Source organism: Erpetoichthys calabaricus, chromosome 3, assembly GCF_900747795.2.
Source record: "Erpetoichthys calabaricus chromosome 3, fErpCal1.3, whole genome shotgun sequence".
Classification (NCBI taxonomy): Eukaryota; Metazoa; Chordata; class Cladistia; order Polypteriformes; family Polypteridae; genus Erpetoichthys; species Erpetoichthys calabaricus.
In genome coordinates, this window is record NC_041396.2 from 169,069,654 (window position 1) to 169,091,568 (window position 21,915).

Sequence of the window (21,915 nt, forward strand, 5' to 3'; positions counted from 1 at the left end):
AATTCATTTTAACTGTCTTGGTCTTGAAGATTCAGACCCCTTAATTGTTTTTCCTTAATTATCAGCCAAAATAATAATGAGATACAAAATGAGCTAAAACATGACCAGCAAACTGTGACCATCATACAATATCTGAAAATGAAGAAAGGTCTCAGGAATGTTGATCTGCTCATGTTCCAAAACATTTTAACAGTGCTCGTAGAAACAAAAAAATCATCAATTTTGGAAATGTATGCTATTACACAATGAGAGCAGCAACAAGCCACTGAATTAAAGAATGGGTTTAATTAACAACAATCAGTGCCTAATTAAGCAATTGGTTGGAGTGAAATTGCCTGAAGTTTGATGCCCTAACTTAGTTAGTCTTTTGTTGGATCACTGACTTCACATTTCATTTCTGTTTGGGTACCATTTAAGGAAAGAAATGAAACAATTCAGAGGAACGATGAAGACATTCAGGGGAACAAGTCTTAAAAAAAAACAAGTCAATTAAAATTAATTCAAAAGAAGTTAATTAGCAGCAAAAACAGTGCACTAATTATGAAAAGCGTTAAAATGAAAACCTGCCACTACTGGGGCCATCCAGGAACGGAGTTGGGGGCCCCTGTCCTAGAGGAATTTAATGTTTTTAAAAATTATGTTCCAACACAATGTGCTGACAGGGAAAGGTTATTGATCCATTTTTGAGTGACTGGGATAGGTATAGTTATGGAATCATGAAGGAGGGCATACAGAGAAGAGATGCTTTTAGTGGGAAACAAGGGCAGGAAAATGTAGTTGAATAATAGATGGCTGGAAATGGGAAGAGAAACTTATTCCACGTGTCACAAAAATGGAATTGATCTGTAAATAGAGAAAACGGAGGAGTGGAATATTTGCCTTTCAGAAACTGAAAACAGGCTAGCCTGGTTACATGAAAGAAATTGGGAGTGTACTGATACCACGTGAAGCCCAAAGTGGATAAGAGATGGGATGCTCACCAATGTTGAGAGAGCTATTATGAAACAAAGGACTGATGGATTGCCAGTGCGGTATGGAGCCAAGATGCTTTTCTACTTTGTGCCAAACAGAAAACATAATTTGTAGAATTGTACTTGTCTACTCTTTTTTTGTTTTAAACCTGATAAATGGTAGTTGTTGCAGACTGTGAGAGGAAACCAGGTTTATTTTTACAGGTACCCAGGATGGAGGGGGAAGTGGGGAATTCAACCATAAGGATATTGAGCGAAGGATATATGCCCAATGGTACAGTTCAAAATCCAGAAGAAAGCTATCTCCACATGTCCGAATCAAAATGGGGTGTTTAAAAGCAGATCTTTTACCACTCCATCAAAAGGAGCTTATAGCAGATCTGAACGGGATGCAAAAAGAGGAAGGTGTGGGAAGAGGGAGAATTGAGCTGACAAAATTTAAAGGACAATATTAATTTTAATTATTACCAAACAAGTCTGAAAGGAGACAGAAGTTATTCTAGGAGTATATTGATTGCTTTACTTCATTAAATAGGGTGTGGAACTTTGCCTGTACAATATTCATAATGGAAAGAGTAATGGTGACTCCTAAGTATTTGAAAGAGTTAACAGCTGGAATGAAGGAAGGAAAAGAGAGGGACTGACAGGCATGGCTTATGGGGAGTAGTGCAGATTTGCTCCAGTTCATTTTATAGCACAGTAAGGATTCATATGTACAAAATAATGTTAATATGTGAAGAACGTCGGAAGAGGTGTTTCCTAGAAACAGAAGAATGTCAGCATATAAAGATACCTTGTGGACTATGTTATGAACCAGAATAGGAATAAAAGCGCCTAATGCAAGCAAAGCTATAGCCAGAGGCTTGAGCAAGATAAAAAAAGAAGCAGCAGAGATAACGGGCAGCCCTGCCTAGCACACCTGAACACAGGAAAGGAGCATGATCTGAATTTGTTAAAGCAGAAGCCATAGGACAAGCATACAATGATTTATTCATATTGATAAATAAAGTATTAAATCCCATTCCACTCATGACTCTCCAGAAAAACTTCCAGTTCATCTTATCAAAAGTGAGAAAAGAGCTGCTTTGGCTAAGAGTGAAAGATCCATACTTACAATGTGCAAAAGCCATTGCACGCTGTCAGCTGCGTAAAACATTACCAATTATAATACACCACGCAATATTTATGTGTGAGAGAAAAATGCAACAAAAATTAACTTCCTTAAAAAACAAAACTGGTAAGATTTGTTAATTATGAACTATATTCAGATCATTTACAAAATGTATAAGTGCATTAAGTTTACTTTCAGAGGAGTTGTACTTGTAAATTATTACTTAGTACAATGAAAGCTGTGTTCTTGTTTTACTGTGGCAAAATTGGTTAAAGAAATTTTCCCAACTGTTTTCTGATTTAATCCTAAGTCTTAAAATACATTTTGGGCCACTTTATACTTCCACATCACATTTGTTAAATACAGCTAGTTTAATTTAAAGTCTAAATAATTTGTCAGAATATAACATATTACCATTAAGCACAAGGTGGGAAGAAGGTGAAAGTTTCTAACATGACACAGTTATGCACATCCATGTTTATTCAAACCAGGTAACTTTGAGTTGCAAATTAACCTAACATGCTCATCTTTGGGAAGATGGAATAAAACTCCCACAGACATGGGCATGGGCATGCTTCATAGAAAGTCCCTTGACTGGGATTCAAAAGTGTGAGGAATCAGTTCTAATCACTGCCATCACAATGCCATTTTACAGCTGATTTGTCACTTTAACACAACATTCTGTTCTAAAACTAATTTGCTGTAAATAATTTATACTTGTAAAAGAAGCTTCTGGACAAATACAGTAATACACCACTATAACTGTACATTTGTGATCCTTAATAAGTTAAGGAAAGTCATGAATGAGCTAATTACAAAGAATAAAATGATGTAGCTGAATAATCCAAGTGAGCTATTTAAAAGGCAGCATTTGATGGAAAGATGTTTGCATTATCTTACTATTTCTAAAGAATTAAAAAATGCCAAAAGTACAACTTAAATTTTAAAAGCTTACATTAAGAAAAAGAAAAAAGAGAACATGAACGCTATCTGGCAGTGTACTAGTTATTTAATAAATATAAATGCTGTACCAAGCTTGATCAGACATTATTGGTTCAATTCAAATTTTCATGTTTATACCACTAGATTACGTCATTGTACCAAAAGAACAAAATATACAACCTAGACTCTACACTGAACTAAGCAAGCTTGAAGTCGCCATGACAACAAAATCTTTGTTATTGTCTTACACTCTGTCTGAATATTCAGTGTTAGTGGCTTTGTGGGTGATCAGATTTCTTCCAGAACATGTTAGAAACAGACCACAATCCTCCTTCCATAGTCCAGTTTAATTGAGATGCAAATTAATCTCCTTCCCTAATTACATTCTTCTTAAAGCAAGTGACAAGCACAGATGTAATCTGAATTTTCACCATGTTTTACATAGACTAAAGCTTTGTTATATAGATTTTAGGGTATGTTTACTTATTTCTGGGAATTAAAAGGATTTTTTTTTTAATTTACAAAGATAAGATGCCACACTACAAAAGTATTTTTGTGAAAGTTGTTTAATAAGAAAAATAATGTAAATAATTATTTCAATTATAAAAATAAAATAGACAAGCCTGCAGAAAGTAAGTTAAACTAAAAACGCCAGACTTCAGGTGCACGGCCTCAGGCAAATTAAGAATAAAACACATTTGGTAATTTCCAGAAAAGTAGTCCAAGGTGAACTAGCAGTTGCATCAATGACAACAGGATTTGTTATGTGTCAGTGTCTTTAAGGTCTGAGATGTAAAATGATTAAACATGCCAGAGTTCATAGTGGAGCTGTTGCTCAAATCAGACTATGAATTAGAAATAAATGAGCTCTATATACAATGCTTGGTAACTTCTTTTGCATTGGAAAAATGATATTTAAATATACTGTATAAATTAACAGGTAAGAAGCATCACATACTATATAGATGTTTTAAGCGAAAAAAATAGGTAATAAAAAAAGCCTTACCTTTGCTGCATGAAATACACTTACTGCTTTTATTTCAGTAATAAATATTATATGTCAATGCAAAATCAGAAGGATACAAACTTTGATAGAGTGTTAGTCGTGATTTCACAGATCGACTGGCATTGATGCAAGTGGCACGCACTAAACTTGGCAGTAATGTTCCTGTTACAATGGCTCCATCAAAGAGTGGACCAAAGAATGGGACCTGTTGAAAAGAAACAAGTAATGATATCCCCAAGATACTGGATGGGAGTAATAAATTACACCATATTTGTGGGAAAAACAGCATTTAACAAAAACTATTGACAGAGTTTCCAAATAGCTACAGCAGTGATGTTTAAAACCCTCTTTTACTGTTGATTGGGACATGCTTACACAGAGGGACATGCTTCCACTGAGGTTTGAGAATATGCCTTTCTCAAGCAAATACTATACATAACACGTTATTCTCAAACCCAGACAAAGGCAGGAAACACCATAATACCTGCAAGAAAACTCATGCAGGTATAGCATAGCAGGCAAACTCCACATGTCCAGTGTGGGATATGAACTCATGATGCTGATATTGTGAGACAGAAACACGGCCTCTCCAATGCAGTACCACAAATGCTATGAATACTGCATCTTTATTAGCTGTTTTAATTTTTAAATTGAAACTATAATTGCTTTCCAACAAGTACTTAAAAGATTTGTGTTTATTCCTGAAATATACTTGGAAAACAAAAACAATTCTGCTTTTTATAACCTTAAAGATCTGAATTATTTATTGCAAAGCTCAGCACTAGCTAAGAAAAGTTCACTAAAGTGAAATATTTATAGATCTAAAATCAACTTTAACATCTTTATATCCAAAATAAATCCTTTCTATATGAAATGCAAGTATCAACTTGAATATTTTGACTTTACCATGTCAAATGAGTGAATACCACCAAATTTTATCATATGTGTAGTAATGAAATAATACATTTCAATTATTTTAAGTACAAAGTACAACACGTTCTGTAATTGCAAAGACATGTCTTCAAAATGACCTGTCATCAAGAGGAGGCTCTTCTAAAAACAAATTTTGATAAAGGAATAAACAAAGCAACAAAACAAAAGTCCAGAATTAAATTGTTTCCAGCAAGGTACAGGCTAAAAATTATACTTTATTTATTCAGTAGTGTTAGAATTGTAGATAATAATAAGGTCCAAGTCTTTAGAGTCCTGATGCTTCCTGTTTTGCTATATAGTTGCGAGACATGGACAATATCCAGGGACCTGAGACGAACACTGGACTCCTTCGGTATTGTCTCTTCGGAGAATTCTTGGGAACTGCTGGTTTAACTCTTTGTCGAATGAGCGTTTACTCACGGAGTCCCTAATGAAGCACATTACCTGCATTGTGAGGGAGCATCAATTATGGCACTACAGCTATGTGGCACAATTACCCATTGGTGATCGGGCTCGCAGGATCCTCATTGTTGAGGACCCGAGTAGCAGGACTAGGCCAAAGGGACACTCACATAACACCTGGCTGTGGCAGACAGATGGTAATTTCTGGAGGATGAGACTGGACTTTGTGTCTGCCTAGGGGGTTGCCAACTGGGATCCTAAATTCTTTCCTCATTTCGTGGGTGCAGAAATGCGCTGTACCAGTTCATGCTCCCCAACCTGACCTGACCTGATTACATCTGAAGTACAATATTTTATTATTTTTTTAAATCATTTTACAAATCACAGCTATAGTACGTAATGATGTTAACACTTCTGGTTCTTCAAGGTTTACCAATGCATTTTTATCTTTCTTGGACTCATTTCTCATTTACTCACACATAATACACTATCATAAGCTGGACATACATTTATTACATTTAATGCAAAGCTGACTGACTCATTCACTTAATCACTCATCAACAAAAACACTATTTTCTGTTTAGTTAAAAATCTGAAATTTGGCTAGATGGTACATTTAACGCAGTAGACATCCTCTAAAAAAAGGACATTCCATATATTAATATTTAGGGGTAACCCCCACAGAAAAACTAAATAACCCAAAATTTCAAAGACAGTTGATTGAAATTTGTTGACACCATAGAAAAAAAAATTAGACAACACGTTTTTTTATTTGAAGATATTATTAATATTTTGCTAACAGACAGCGTGCTTTATGCAAACAAAGGATGGAGCAGAAGTGATTGAAGGGACAAGCGAATAGCACCACTAACCAAAAGGGTGGTTGGACATTTGAAGATGGGGTGGTATCCTGGACAGGAAAAAAAAAGAGACATGTTGTTGTGAAATGCAAAAGGAAATTTTGCAAAACTCAAGCAAGTGCTGGTTTTGCTGTTAACTACTGGCACTCTTAGATGTGTACCAGATTTCATCTTGGTTATGTGGTCCACTCTGTCAACCTCCTGAAGTACTGAGCACTGCAAAGCACCACCACATACTGTAATTGACCAGGCTTAGCCACCGGTGCCTTGCCAAAGGATGAAAGACACAATAAAAGCTGTGCAGCTCTTTTAAACTTTGACATGAAGGTGGTGTGAATGGCATGATAAACAGCTGTGTAGCACGCAGGAAAATGTGAGCAGCTTAGAGGGAACATAGCTGATTACTCATTTCAATTCAAAAGAATGCTTTGCAATGACTACTAACAAAAGCCAAGTTACTCAGAAAAGCATGAATTGATCTGTGGCAGGAATGTTTTACTCATGGACAATTGTGTATAATATGTTCAAAAGTAAGGAGCTCCAGTGACCTAATAATATTATTATTACTTACCCTATGACTGATGGCTTTATCCAATGAGACCTATAACATTTGAGATACACTTTGTTACATTTCTTTAGTTTTTCCAACTGAAGCAATGGCAGGTGAAATGAGTTGTTCATGGTCACACAGTATTAATAGCAGGATATGAACCCACAACCTCAAGAGGATAGAAGTCCTAGATCCAAAGCCTTAACCATTACACCACATCATCTGCCAATAATATTAACACAATAACTGATACTTTGGTACCAATTCGGTAAAAAAGGTTTTAAAACACAATGGTAGCTGCTTTTTTACCGTATCGGTAATACAGAGAATTTTGTGGAAATAAATTAATTACTTTAGAAGGCACAAAAATACATGAGAAAAAACATGGCAAGCACCTTGAGCGTGGGAAAGGTGGTATATAAAATGTATTATAATTATTAAAAATAGCAAATATTACAAACTTAACAGAGTGGTTCACAGACAAACCAGACTTTAAAAGAATGTTGTTACAAGCACAGATTTAAAGAATTTGTTTAAATGGACATATCCTGAATTACTTTGGAATCCAGTAATTCCAGTAAATGTGAGAATAAATGTAGAATGTGCACATGCTAAAATAAATCAGGTACTTTATGATAATATCATTCTTTATTTATACTGAAACTCCCCAAGATCAAACACCTAATTTAGTGTTACACTGGGGGATCTCATCTCTGTCATATATTAAAGTTCAAGCTGTGCATTGTATTTTGATATTTACTAATGTCAATACTTGTTTACTTAAATGAGAGTTGAGTATCTGCTATGATGTACCAATATTTTAAAGCTGTTGTAACTTTAAGTATTTATATATACTGTATATTTTTTTTCTATTACTGAAAAAGGCACAATACTGTTCCCTTCAATAATGGAAGTGCCATCAAAAAACCCATCAAATGGGATTTCTGTTTTTGCTGTGATATTGAAAGGTATAAAGTAATATAAAATTTCACTAGTATTGGTATCAAATACAAAAAAACAATAATGAAAACAATTATAATGAAAGTGAAGAGAGTGACACAGTAGGAAGTGCAGCTTCTCACACAGACTGGACTATTTGATTCCTGGTCAATGTGAATTTTCTCATGAATATGTTCTGGAAAGAAAGTGTCTCCATCTATCTGCCAACATATAATTTATGCAGCAATATTGCTGTCTACATTACACCAACACTACCTACTGGCTCAGACAACAGGGTTGATCTAGAATCGCTCCTTTCGGAAACAGGGAATGTCTCCTAAAATTAAAAAATTAAATCATAAACAAAGTTTGCACAAAAAAGTGCAGAAGCTTGTTCCTGACACTCAAAAAAATGTTTAATTGTGTTAATTCACAAAAGTATTGCAATATTTCAGAACTATTATTGCAATATTTAGTAAAAGTGTTGCATTATTTCACAAAAATATTTCTTACTGCATTTCATGTTAACATCTTTGCAAATATTAATATCCCTGTGATATTAATATCTGCAAAGATATTAAGATAAAATATAAATAACCTTAATATTTTTGCATTTTGCCAATAATGAGTCTTTTTCTATTGATTAGTACCAAAAAACAAATAAAATCTCCTGTGATAACAATAAAATGTGAACAGTTCCAAGGGGTGAATACTTTTTATAAGCTCTGTATTGTCACATATGGGTATCTAAAGCTACAAAAAGAAAAGGATCTATAATGTAATTAACAGTGGTTAGAAATGTTGCCTTATCATTGTTTGTTATGAAAGTCTTAACAGATTACTATCCCCTCACTAACATACATGTCACAGACATGATGTTTACACTGCTAATATACAGTAGGTGTGAATGAGTGTGTACATTGGTTTCTCTCTTCCACACAAAACTGGTGAAATTGGTGCCACATTCCTGAACTTGGTAATGTAAGTGTGTTTGCAAAATCAGCTAATCTTTCAATGGATTACAACAATCTGCTGAAGAAGAACAGTAATAAATAAAATGAGTGGATGTTATTTGTTAAAGCCCATGCAAAAATGTCTTTGTGATAAATTTACATTTAAAAGCCTTAAAAAAATAATACAGATTCTAAATGCATGGCAAGCTGTATCCCTGGAAAAAATGGGATGGATATTAATTACTTTGCAGAGCATGAAGGACTAAACATTTTTCAGTAATTGAGAAGTATGACTGATACATATCCAGCATTCAGTGTTAAATCAGGTAATCATCTGCAGTTAACCGAACTAAACTTACTAATACTAATCAATCCACAAATACATGTAAAAAACTCACAAACGCTAAGCTACCACTCTGCCAATGGTAAAATTTTTTTACAAAATTACTAAACTTTAACTCGATTAAAAGTAAATGTACACTTATTATGTCTGTTCAGTTCTTGTTACTTGATTGTACACTACACACATGCTTAAGCTCACCCTCACTTGCTATCACTAGAAGACTAGTCTTATGAGGCCAGACATAATTCTTGGGCAGAGAATGTACTGTACATCTGGAGACAACTTGCTAAAATGTTTGTATTGTATAGCAGTGAAATCCACCTTTGAAAAGGCTCAGCCTGAAGGGTTCTTCCTAAAATCACCCCCAATTTCCTCTAGTCCATGCACTTCAGACATTTTGGGTTGCAAGGTCATGTTTTAGATGAATACGTAAAATAACTATGGAAAGATCAGAAGCTTAATAAAAGACTTGACAGTGAGAGAGAACGGAGAAGTAAAATTGTTGTGATCATTTCAAGAGCTCAGTAACATAAGTTAAGTGATGCTTAATGATTAATTTATATATCTTACTGTGACTACTTTCATAACAGCAGCAAACAGTGTTTACAGAAGGACTGTGGTCTGTATATATACTAAGCAATAAAATGCTGCAACTAAATTCAGGTATGGCAAGTTGGCATTTCCAGTTATTTTTTTTTTTTTTCCAAATTACTCTGTTAAATGGTTTTTACCTTTTTCTTTCATGCCTTGTTCTTATTCAGTTGATCTTCTTTTATTTTCTGTGCCTCCTCTAACTTCTCTCTCATATTTCTGTAACAGTCTTTGAATTGAAACCTCCTTATTATGTATCACCAGTTCATTCCTTTCCCACCATATATTTTCTTTAACTATATTAATTAGTTTCCATTGACTTTTTACCATTTTCTCATTCAAATCATTCCCCACTAATCCATACAGTACTCCCTCCTTTGTAATATCATGTTTTTCCAAGATCCCCTCCCATTTCTCTAATACACCCTTCCAAATTTCCTGTGCTTTTTCACAATGCCAAAACACATGTGCCGATGTTTCTCTTTCTATACAATTCCCTCTGGGACATTTCGAGGTTTTTGCTACCCGCCTTTTATACATTGCGTCATTTGTCGGTAGTACTTCATGTATGCTTAACCAGCCCAAATCCTTTTGTTTGTTTGTCAATTCCTTTTCATTGTTCTGTTGCCATACTTTCTTTGCTTGATCTTCAGTCAAATGTTGTATTTTAAACGTTGTTTCATCTTTTTTTATATATTCTTTCAGGGCTCTTTTCCTTCCCCATATTGTTACCTCTCCTTTTTCCCATCTATGTTTCCTTAAAAATTTTGACACTATCTTATAATGCTTTGCTATATTAAAAGCAATGGGTCTGTTGTTAATAATTTTTAACAGTTTTACTTTCCTCAACTCCGTACCCAATTGGTATCTCACCATATCAGCCATTTTTCCTTTTTTATTTAATGCCATATTTATTACTGTAGCCATATTTTTTATCACCAGCTCTTCTTCTATATTTGGGAATCCTTTCCCTCCATTTTCTTTTTGTTTTATTATTACTTTTCTAGCAATTTTTTCGCATTTGGACCCCCATAAAAACACAAAACATTTCCAGTTATACTGTATTGATAGCTTACTTTAGTCATCTGTTTAGACGTGCAGTGAGACATTGGGTGCTATGCAGTCCTTGGTTCTGATGCAGTTATGTCAGTTTGGTACATTTACTGTTTTAGGTTTACTGAGCACAAAAAATGAAGTATTAAACAACTTACTTAATGGCAGTTCTTTTCACCTCATTTTAATTATGTGTGACAGCACACTGTTTAGTTCAATTGCATATTTTACAGTTGATATTTTTGTGGACCTTGCTGCCATTTTTTTCAATGTCCCATTGACAGTGAGTATATTATAACTGTGACTGATGGACACTATGTACAGCTCGCGGCAGTGCATTGTTCAATTTTACCACTAGCTCAGCGATGTCTTTGAATGCCAAAAGTATAATCTGAAATTACAGAAACGTTTTTCCTTTGCAATATGTTGTTTATTTTTACCTATATAATGTATTCTCCACACACATAATGCACATTTAAATGTTCATAATGGTCTTTTTAGGAGACCTTCCACAGCTACAGAAGGTTTATTCTTCATAAACAGATCTGCTTTCTGTTGAAAGGGTTAATAAGAGCACCATTGCTCTTTGCTGTTTAAATCACCATCACTAGTCTAAGCCACACACATACTGTATAAGGTGTTGTATTGGTTTAGAAATTTCACACTTAGGGAAGCATCTAATTGTTCCCACCCACTTTAGAGCCAAATTCAATAAGAGATGTCTCCAGGCTCACGTTTTATACGTCTGGCTCTGCAAGACTACTAGAAGACTGAAGCAAGCATATTCGCAATCAGTCTGCCAGCAGTATTAGCAATATCCTACAATTATTACAATACTGTGCTTTATTAAATTAGCCTAGCATTTAAACGGATTGTAGTATGACTGTGCTGTATATTTGACTTGCATATACAGTAATCCCTCCTCCATCGCGGGGGTTGCGTTCCAGAGCCACCCGCGAAATAAGAAAATCCGCGAAGTAGAAACCATATGTTTATATGGTTATTTTTATATTGTCATGCTTGGGTCACAGATTTGCGCAGAAACACAGGAGGTTGTAGAGAGACAGGAACGTTATTCAAACACTGCAAACAAACATTTGTCTCTTTTTCAAAAGTTTAAACTGTGCTCCATGACAAGACAGAGATGACAGCTCTGTCTCACAATTAAAAGAATGCAAACATATCTTCCTCTTCAAAGAAGTGCGTGTCAGGAGCAGTGACTGTCACAGAGATAGAGAGAAAAGCAAACAAATCAATAGAGCTGTTTGGCTTTTAAGTATGCGAAGCACCGCGGCACAAAGCTGTTGAAGGCGGCAGCTCACACCCCCTTTGTCAGGAGCAGACAAAGAGAGAGAGGGAGAGATAGAGAGAGACAGAGTTTGTTTTTCAATCAAAAATCAATACGTGCCCTTCGAGCTTTTAAGTATGCGAAGCACCGTGCAGCATGTCGTTTCAGGAAGCAGCTGCACAAAAGATAGCAACGTGAAGATAATCTTTCAGCATCTTTAGACGAGCGTCTGTATCATCTAGGTGTGCGAACAGCCCCCCTGCTCAATCCCCCTACGTCAGGATCAGAGAAAGTCAGCGCAAGAGAGCGAGAAAAGTAAGCTGGGTAGCTTCTCAGCCATCTGCCAATAGCGCCCCTTGTATGAAATCAACTGGGCAAACCAACTGAGGAAGCATGTACCAGAAATTAAAAGACCCATTGTCCGCAGAAATCCGCGAACCAGCAAAAAATCCGCGATATATATTTAAATATGCTTACATATAAAATCCACGATGGAGTGAAGCCGCGAAAGGCGAAGCGCGATATAGCGAGGGATTACTGTACTGCTAAATTGATTAGTGATGCACAGCTAAGCATAAAAATGCCATGTTTACAAAGACAAAAAAAGTATTATCTTTATTTTTCAGGTAAAGATAAAGTGTTCTTCACCTGCCTAATACTTCCATGCTATTTCCAAGAAAGAACTGAGCTTGAATGTGGTGTCCAATTCATGCGCTGACTACATATGTTCTTAGTGTATGGTATGCTGAGCTAAACTGAAAATGTTTTTAGAAAAATAATCAAATTGATTTGAATCAAGTTTTAAAATACTTGTATATACTGATGATGCCAGAATGCAGCCTAGTGCATTTCTTTAAAAATGCAGTAGAATGTTTTGGGATTTAATGGCTCTGAATCTTTTTACACTGAACATTCCCAAATTAATTTGCCGTATTTAAGCATGAAGCATTATTAATAGGAAAAGAAGAAGAAAAGTGAAGAGCTACTCTAGAAACGGAAAAATGCAGGACTAAACATATTTATTTATTTTTGTTTAACACATGTAGCAACAATAGTTTTATTAATGTGAACTTCCTGTAGGAGGAAGTATACACCCCACAAAAGAATACTTGTTTATCTCAAAGTCTTTTTTTTTTTTTATTACTTTGCTCAGGCTCTTTACTTTTTAGTTGATGTGTTAAATACCTTTTGGTAGTGCAAGTGTTTTATAAATGGCAGTACTATGCAAGTGAAAGAGCGAACAGCATTCAAAAGTTCGAAAAAGTTTGACATTTCTCACTTGTGACCAGCAGTACATTATATCTTTGGTGTATGTCTGAGGCACTGATGAATGCATGAAAATGTTGAAATGTAGAGTTACATATACATATACAACTTGTGCAAGCAAATTTGAATAAGACAGTGTAAAGCAATAAAATAACAATAAAGTAACAATTAGCACCTTTGCATAAGGCATGTCCTTTAAGAGTTTAAGAGCGGCTTTCATTAAGCTACGTGCACTATGCAAAATACACTTCATTAAATAAAAATTAAATTTAAAAAAAATTCAACAACTTGATTCAACACTAGGAGAAACAGTAAAACTTCAATTATTCATGCATGAAAATCTACTGCAGTTTAGTTTCATGTATAATGTATTGAAGAATGTTAGTTTAGTTTCATGTATAATGTATTGAAGAATGTTATAAGGTTTAGCAATGCCTGCATTCTTGTTTAAAGTTATAATCAAAAAACAAAATTTGAACTGATAGTTCCAAACCACTGCAATCATATGGTGTATTTACCTCTCAAAAAATGAATATCACTAGAATTTGGAAAATGTAACAAAAGAAAAAAAAATTAAATTGATACATTCTCATATATTGACATAATTAAAATAAAAGCTACACAAATATAGCCATGCTAAAATTTAAACTGGATGCCTCTTTAAATGCAAAAATCCTACAAGCAAGCATTTGGTAGACAAGAGGCCATATGTTGCCATGGATTCTGTAACCTGATAGAGGAAGCAGGCCTCTCACTTGATTAGTAAATGCAATTTAAATACCACAGTCCAATCCCATAATAATTCATTTCTGTAACGACATCAATTTTTCATTATCATTCAAAAAAAGGACAAAAAAAACTTATGAGCAAACAAAAGTCATAAGGATTACAAAAGAGTTAGTATACCAGTATTAAGACACAAGAAAAGCACATTTCATGAATCAAGAGTGAATTACACATGAATAAATTCACTATTCTTTCTGCCATTGTGTTACTCCATTTAGAAGTACAGAGTAAAAACCTCATGTCAGAGATTAGATAGAGTTGTTAGTGAGAATGCACGATACATTTTTTTTTAAATTTCAGCTTTAAAAATAATGTATTAATGTGGTGAAAGACTTTTTTTTTTTACCTGTAATGCAGCTCATAAATATTTGTGTCCATAAAAATTACTGTAATTAAATATATAAAAAGATATAGCTAAAGTATATAAAAGGCATATACTACTGCTAACATTTTCCACATGGCATAACCTTCTTAACTGATACAAAGCATGCAGATTATACCTTATGACATATTCTTAAATGGTGATTAAACAATATGTAAGATAAAATTAGTAATGCAGAAAATGCAGGATAATTTTCTACTCTAAAATACATGCCCTTTAAAATTATATTGAAATCAATCTACTTTAGAGTACTTAAGTAACAATGCAATGCAATTGTTAGATTCTTAAACAATAAAACTTGATAATTTCCTAAATAAGTCTAGTTTTCCCTCAATATGGTTCAAACAGCTTCTTTCTATACGATGAACAACTGTTTGCTATTACTATCTATTGATACATATACAATAAAACATTTTATTTAATAATACAATAACAACATCTGAGCAGAGGTCTCATGCTATTTAGCAGTATGAGAATCTGTCAGGCATGTACTCACCTGCTTTAATTCTCACATTTTACTGCTTAATATTTCAGATTTTATAGCTGCTACACTGAGAATTTTTTTGTTTTTTCCCCATGAAGTGGCAAAATTATATATCATCAAAACTATATCATCTCATGAGATTCATCTGGGGCAGAGGAGAAAGTACCCAAGTTACGTCTTAACTAGACTGCAAATGTAAATATTAAAATACAACATTCTAATTCTGAATTTTTAAGCAAATTGAGGATACAAACAGCCAAATGAACAAATATAATGAGTAAAACATGTAAACATTGACGCAACAGAATACAAAAGGCTCAGAGTTTCACCAGCCTTTAAAAATCTATTTATTTACTGATTCATTGATTGATTCACTATACCTTCTGGTGCTGATAAAACTAAAATAAAATGTGACCCGAGAGTGCTAGTCGATTATCCTTTCAGTATAACTTGCATTATTCCTTTCATTTAATCACTGACCATGTGATCCTTAGCATCCCTTGTACCATAGGTCTCCTGCACAGACCCATCCAGAGGATGATGTGTTATCAAATATATTCATAACATGGTGTATCATAAAACTAGTAAACATTTGGTTGCAGTGCACATGGATTTTCTTGATGAATGAATGAACACTACAGCTAAAGAAAGACAACAGATATACAAATGAACAGACACAAAACAGACATTACTTTGCCCAAAAACAAACATTAGATAGTCATAATGTGCAGTGACTAACTTTCTACCATTATTTTAATCACTTTAACACAACACACGTGGCAAACTAATTGGAGAGCATAAAGGATAATTGTAAATACCTGGATGTACTGTATTTAATCTAATTTATACCAGATTCAGATATATGTACAATACAACTCACAAAATATCTTCCAAAATATCCAATTTTATAATGAGCAATTGATAAACACTGTTACACACGTGCGCATGGGAGGCAGCTAGAGGGATCAATCAAAGGTAATTCCATGCCAGGCCAGGAGGTGGCGGGGTGCACTAACCTTTCCTCTGATATTTTTGTAGATCAAAGACGGGAAATTCTGCCTGAGTCCGGCCCTGGAGATGTCATTTAATAATAATAATAATAATAATTCATTACATTTATATAGCGCTTTTCTCAGTACTCAAAGCGCTATCCACACAGGGAGGAACCGGGAAGCGAACCCACAATCTTCCACAGTCTCCTTACTGCAAAGCAGCAGCACTACCACTGCGCCACCTGTGAGGACCCCAGTTCTGGACCCCACATGACATCACTTCCGCCAACCTACTATAAAAGCCAAAAGCCAGACTACCTCCATATGTACTCAGACCATAAAACAAATGCTTCATAAGGTGGTCAAAGAGGATGGAAGGAGCTGGGATCAGCTCCTCCCCCTCAGCCTTTTTGCATATCGGAAAGTCACACAAGCCTCCACGGCGTTCTCAACATTTGAATTGCTGTATGGACGTCAACCCCGGGGTATATTAGATATTCTAAAGGAAGGCTGGGAACAGGATGCTCTCCCTTCAACAAATATATTAAAATAAATCACATAATTTGCTAAAATCCATCCCATTCTTAAATCTCACATGGAAAAGGCGCAAATTTTCTGTGGGAATTCCGCCAGGGAGATCATATTATGGTGCCCATTCCTACCTCTCACTCTAAATTATTGGGACATTGTCAAGGCTCCTATGAAATTAAGGAAAGGAAGGGTCTCTTTGATTATTTGGTAAAAAAAAACAAAAACAAATCATGGACTGAGCGAACTGGTATATCTCGTAAATCTGCTGAGTCCATGGAAGGACAGGAGCTGGAAACAGTTATCCTGTCTGTCCTGGAGTTAGCGAATGAAAGACAGGGTTGAACTTCATTGGTTGTGCATGACATTGTGACAAAACCCGGAGTGATAGTCTGAGATTGCCCATTTTGGGTTCCCGTAGCAAAAAGAACTGAAGTGGAGCTTCAGGTGTAACAGAGGAGAGTCATAGTCTCTGGTCCAGTCCTATCGTATTGGTCGCTACGCCTGACGGGAGTTTGAGATTTTGCAATGACTTCAGTCAGCTTAACCAGGTCTCCCAATTCGATGCATATCCAATTGCTGCGGGTTGATGACCTCCTCAAACAGCTAGGACAAGCCAAATTCTTGACCACTCTTCACATGACTAAGGGGTACTTGCAGGTTCCTTTAACAGACTCCGCAAAGGAAAAGGCAGCGTTTAGCATCCCTAATGGACATTGGCAGAATCATGTCCTTCCATTTGGGTTACATGGGGCATCCGCGACATTACAGCATCTGGTGGATAAAGTGCTATGTCCTCATAACTCATACAGTGCTGCCTACCTGGATGATGTAATCATCTATTCCAACACTTGGAAGGAACACCTACAGCAGGTACAAACTGTATTGCAGTCACTAGGAGAAGCAGGTCTTCGCATAAACCCAAGGAAATGTTTCTTTGGGTAAACTGAAGCCATATATTTAGGCTACCTGGTGGGCCGGGGTACAGTAAGACCACAATGTTATAAATTCAATGCCATATTGAATTGGCCCTGTCTGAAAACCAAGAGGCAGATCCAAGCCTTTCTCAGATTAGCGGGTTACTATCGTCGGTTTGTACCTCATTTTTCCGAAAGAGCGGCACCCTTGACTAATCTTACATGGAAGGGGAAACCAAATTATGTGGTATGAGATGCCCTAACAGAGGCTGCATTTGGTGACTTAAAGCAGGCCTTTACTTCAGCTCCAAGCTTGAAAGCCCCTAACTTTTCTTTGCCTTTCATCCTCCAGATGGACGCTTCGGACACAGGTCTCATGTTCCTGAGCCGGAAACTGCTAGACTTGGAGATCAGGTATGTGGCTGTGGAGCGGGAGGCCTTGGAAATCAAGTGGGTGATCATTCAGCTGAGGTACTACCCTCTGGGCCCTGAGTTCACCCTGGTGATGAACCATGTACCTTTACGATGGATGGCTTTGCACAGGGACTCGAACCCGCGAGTCACGAGGTGTTTTTAGACCTAGAGCCATACAAGTTTTTGGTCTTTTATTACAGTGAAGTCCTGCAAATCAATGCCGATGCCATCTACTGGTGTCACATCCTCTCGGCCAGGTACACCCAACCCGATGGGGGGGGGGGTCGTGTCACACACTTTCACATGGAAGGCAGCTAGAGGGACCAACCAATCAAAGGTAATTCCACGCCAGGCCAGGGGGCGGTGGGGTGCACTAATCTTTCCTCTGATATTTCTGCAGATCAAAGACAGGAAATTCTGCCTGGGTCTAGCTACAAGAATGTCATTTCTGGTTCCGGTCCCCAGATGACGTCACTTATGCCAACATACTATAAACGCCAGACTACCTCCACTCAGTTCTGTTTTGGACTCGAAATTGTTCACAACTCTGCTTATATTTGCCCTTTTGCAGCCAGGGATTAAGTATACGGGTGGCTGCCCCAAACCTTTTTCTGTGTGTTAAAGTTGATTATTTCACAACACCTAAATAGAGAATGTTACTATACATTGAACACAGGGCACTTTAAATATACAGTACTATAAACATACAATCAGATGCTGCATCTCTTAAAGCATGAGTCTTCTTAAGATAATGACATAAAACATGATGCAAAGTACTACTGCAGCACAATCAGCTGATACCTAAAAAGAATCCTTAATATGCTGAATTTAACCAGTAACTAATGAAAACGATAAATAAAAAAAGAGAAAAGAAGAGGTAAGAAGATGGTTCTTTGTAATGGAGATAAACCACTTATTGTATAATCTGTTGTTGTGTTACTGCAGAGGTCAAGGATGAATATTTATCAATGGCTGAACAATTTACAACAGTAAGTTTTTCTCTGTGAATTCCTCAATATCTCTGTGTAAATTCAGAATGAATAAAATGTCATAGGTGCAAAAATATATGTCAATAAACATTTCTATTTAAATTGTTTACTTGAATAACAGATAAATTAATGCATCAGAAATAACTGAAAAATTTGATTGAAAATTAATGTTAATCATTTATTTTGAAACAGATGCTCTATAAACTCCAAACTCTATGGAATATAGAAAAGAACTATCTACAGCAGGGGTCTCGAACACGTTGCTCGTGAGCTACCGGTAGCTCGCAACCCCTTTCCAAGTAGCTCGCCAAAGGGTTAATGAATCGTCCATAAATTTGAAAACTTGATCAGTCAAATTAGGGGTGGGTGATCTTTCCAAAAAATCATATCACAATCCTATTAACACACAATCACGATCCACAATCTGAATTGCAATCTATCTTTTCAATGTGGCGTACACTTAAGAGAATATCCGGACTCAAACTCATCAAGACCTAAGTAACACTTTATTTTAAATATCAGACAAAGTTGAATTCAATTGTTCTCTCATTCGCTAGCTAAGTGGAGTTAAAGAATACGCCCCGAAGCTGGCAAGTAAGTGAGAAAGGCCCCTCCCCTCGGCCTGCTACATCTCTCATGGATTCGCACAAATAAATCAGTACCGCAAGTGAACTATGATACATAGTCACAAAATTAACTGGAATGTTCAAGCAAATTATAGAAAAAAACCCGATCTAAATCCGTTAAGTAGTTCTCTCATGACAGACAGACAGACAGACATTGGATTTTATATCTTTATATATAATACGCTACCATGGCTGTTCGTTTGTCTGTTCAGGATTTTAAATCACCTGTAGCTTGCAAACCATTTGAACTATTGACCTGAAATTTGGTACACATATACTATGTGACGTCTACTATCCGCTTTCGGGGTGATGATTGACCTCCAAGGTTATTCCTCTTTTTATTTTATTTTATTGTAGAATCAACCAGCAGGGCAGCCGTGCATTGCACGGGCACTGTTCTCATTCCCTGCACCTTCGCCGTCACTTCACCTACCTCTTCATATCTTAAATCATGCTTTAGGCAGATTGAAGACTTAAGTGCCAGCTTGAATGAAAAATTAAAGAAAACATACTAAGCAATTGCAACACAAACACTGACTTAATCAGTTTTAATGCGAAAAGATGATGACAGAAGAAGAGAAGAATCAGGCCGCTAGGGTGGAGAAAAGAAGAGCTGCTCAGGAAGGAGCAAGCGCATCAATTTCTTAAGTAAAACGAATGCTAAACCTACAGAGAAAGAGTCTGAACACTAGAAATGCTCAAGTCAAGTGGATTCACTACAAGTTATCGCGTAGTGCTCCATTACTGGTATTATATATTAGTAAACCTTCAAAATAATGTGCAGTTAAAGTCTCAACAGCATTCTCCACATTTCTGGAGCTAAGCAGAGCCAGATAATTAGAAGAATCTTCACCAAGCATCTCTGAAAATGTCTGCTTTGTTTGGGTCTCCACACCTCTGTGAGTCTGACATGAATGTCATGAAATGAAAGTTCAGACCAAGACTGACAGACGAACATTTAAATGACTCCATAAGAGTGAACCTCAGTGGCTCCAATCCACCATACACCTCAGTGCCAGTCATCTGACGAACTAAAAAACACATCACACATGCAACTGGACATGTGAATAAAGTGACACCGTGACATGTGACAAAATGTCAAAGGAATAAAGAATATCTGTGTATTTGGAATTGCATTGCTTTGTTTTGACAGCATTCATGTTTTAATCCAATAGTGTGAGATACACTAGAAAATGCATACAGACATACTGTACAAAATGCACTTGCAGGTGAACAAAATTTTCTTTGTGATGTTTTAATGCAAAATGTGAGTTGTGGACACCAACATTTTGTAAATGTTCAGGCAAAACAAACTTATTACAGTTTGTTTGGTTTGAAATAAGATATGAGAATAAATGTTAGAAAACATGAGTAGCTCTCGGCCATTTTCATTTTGTAAAAGTAGCTCTCAGGGGAAAAAAGCTTGGAGACCCCTGATCTACAGATACTTTTTTAGCTACATACATAACTGCATTATGATTATGCTTATCAGATGGTCATGTGTTGGGAACTGAAGGTTACATAATAATACCAAATAACATGTATGGTAAACTTGCTTAATTAGCAAAGTACCAAACTACGAAGAAAAAATAACATTCAAATGTAATTCTTCACTACTAACTTATACATACCTGAGCCTTCTTCATAATTTGTATGTAGAACATATGATTCTTCATTGGATAAATTATTATAAGTACATCACCGAAGTCTGTTGGTATAATACCACTTCGGTAATCCCTTGAGTGTTCAGACCATACTATGTGAACTTCATCATTTCCCAAATGACGAAGCTGAAAGAATAAAATTGAATACCATTTTAATAGTTTATAAAAATTTTGATCATTTACAATTTCAATTATGTTGCACTCTTTATAAGCCATTGTTAAAATAACATTACACTGCTACAGGAAACATGTTTAAAACTGTTAAAATGCATTACCTGTCAAAGTAACCACTACCATATTGAAGATCTGCCTCTCCACCTCATTCGTTGGTGAAGATTCCAATCGAAAGTTCAAAAAGGCGTTGTATGTTGATTTTTGCAGAAGTATATATTTAAAAATATTTTACAAAAAAAGCATGTGTTTTGCATGTTTTGAGCATACAGCTGAATAACTGACATGTGGATATGCAACACAAGTAACATAAGATTTTCTTTATTTTTCCCCACATAGGTGTTTTTTCACATGGTTGAATGTTGTAAGGCTTTGGTCTCTACTAACATGCATTATATCAAACTTTTTGATATCTATTCTGCATGAAAACAAAACATAAAATTTTTTTCTCAGCTATCACTAAAAGCTACGAGAGTAATAACATATACTTAAACTCTTTTACACTTGTATAATATAGAATTTAAACACTACCAATTTGTACCATTAATAAAATTATGTATGCAAATCATCTGCAATAGCCCTTTAATGGTTTTTGAACTCATCAATTAATTTGTGCAAATGGTTCACTTATGGTCACTAAAAGTAACTTCACTTTTGTGCAAGTTGTCAAAGATAACACCATAAGTCAATCTCTGTTAACATCTCATTTAGCTCAGAGTCTTTCTCTACTCTATGTACAAAGCTAATCGCTTCA

At 35.7% G+C, this 21,915-nt stretch overlaps 1 protein-coding gene across 4 annotated transcripts in view; it reads right to left on the minus strand.

Annotated features, from left to right (window-relative positions):
* Nucleotides 1-21,915, minus strand: part of ralgapa2 (Ral GTPase activating protein catalytic subunit alpha 2) — a 789,870-nt gene that overhangs the window by 141,748 nt on the left and 626,207 nt on the right. For all 4 annotated transcript variants that reach the window (XM_051925541.1, XM_051925545.1, XM_051925542.1 and 1 more), the window contains 2 exons: nucleotides 20,958-21,116; nucleotides 4,108-4,235 (listed from right to left, as the gene is read on the minus strand). In XM_051925541.1, the coding sequence (XP_051781501.1) occupies nucleotides 4,108-4,235; nucleotides 20,958-21,116 (287 nt within the window). The remainder of the gene's footprint in view (nucleotides 1-4,107; nucleotides 4,236-20,957; nucleotides 21,117-21,915) is intronic.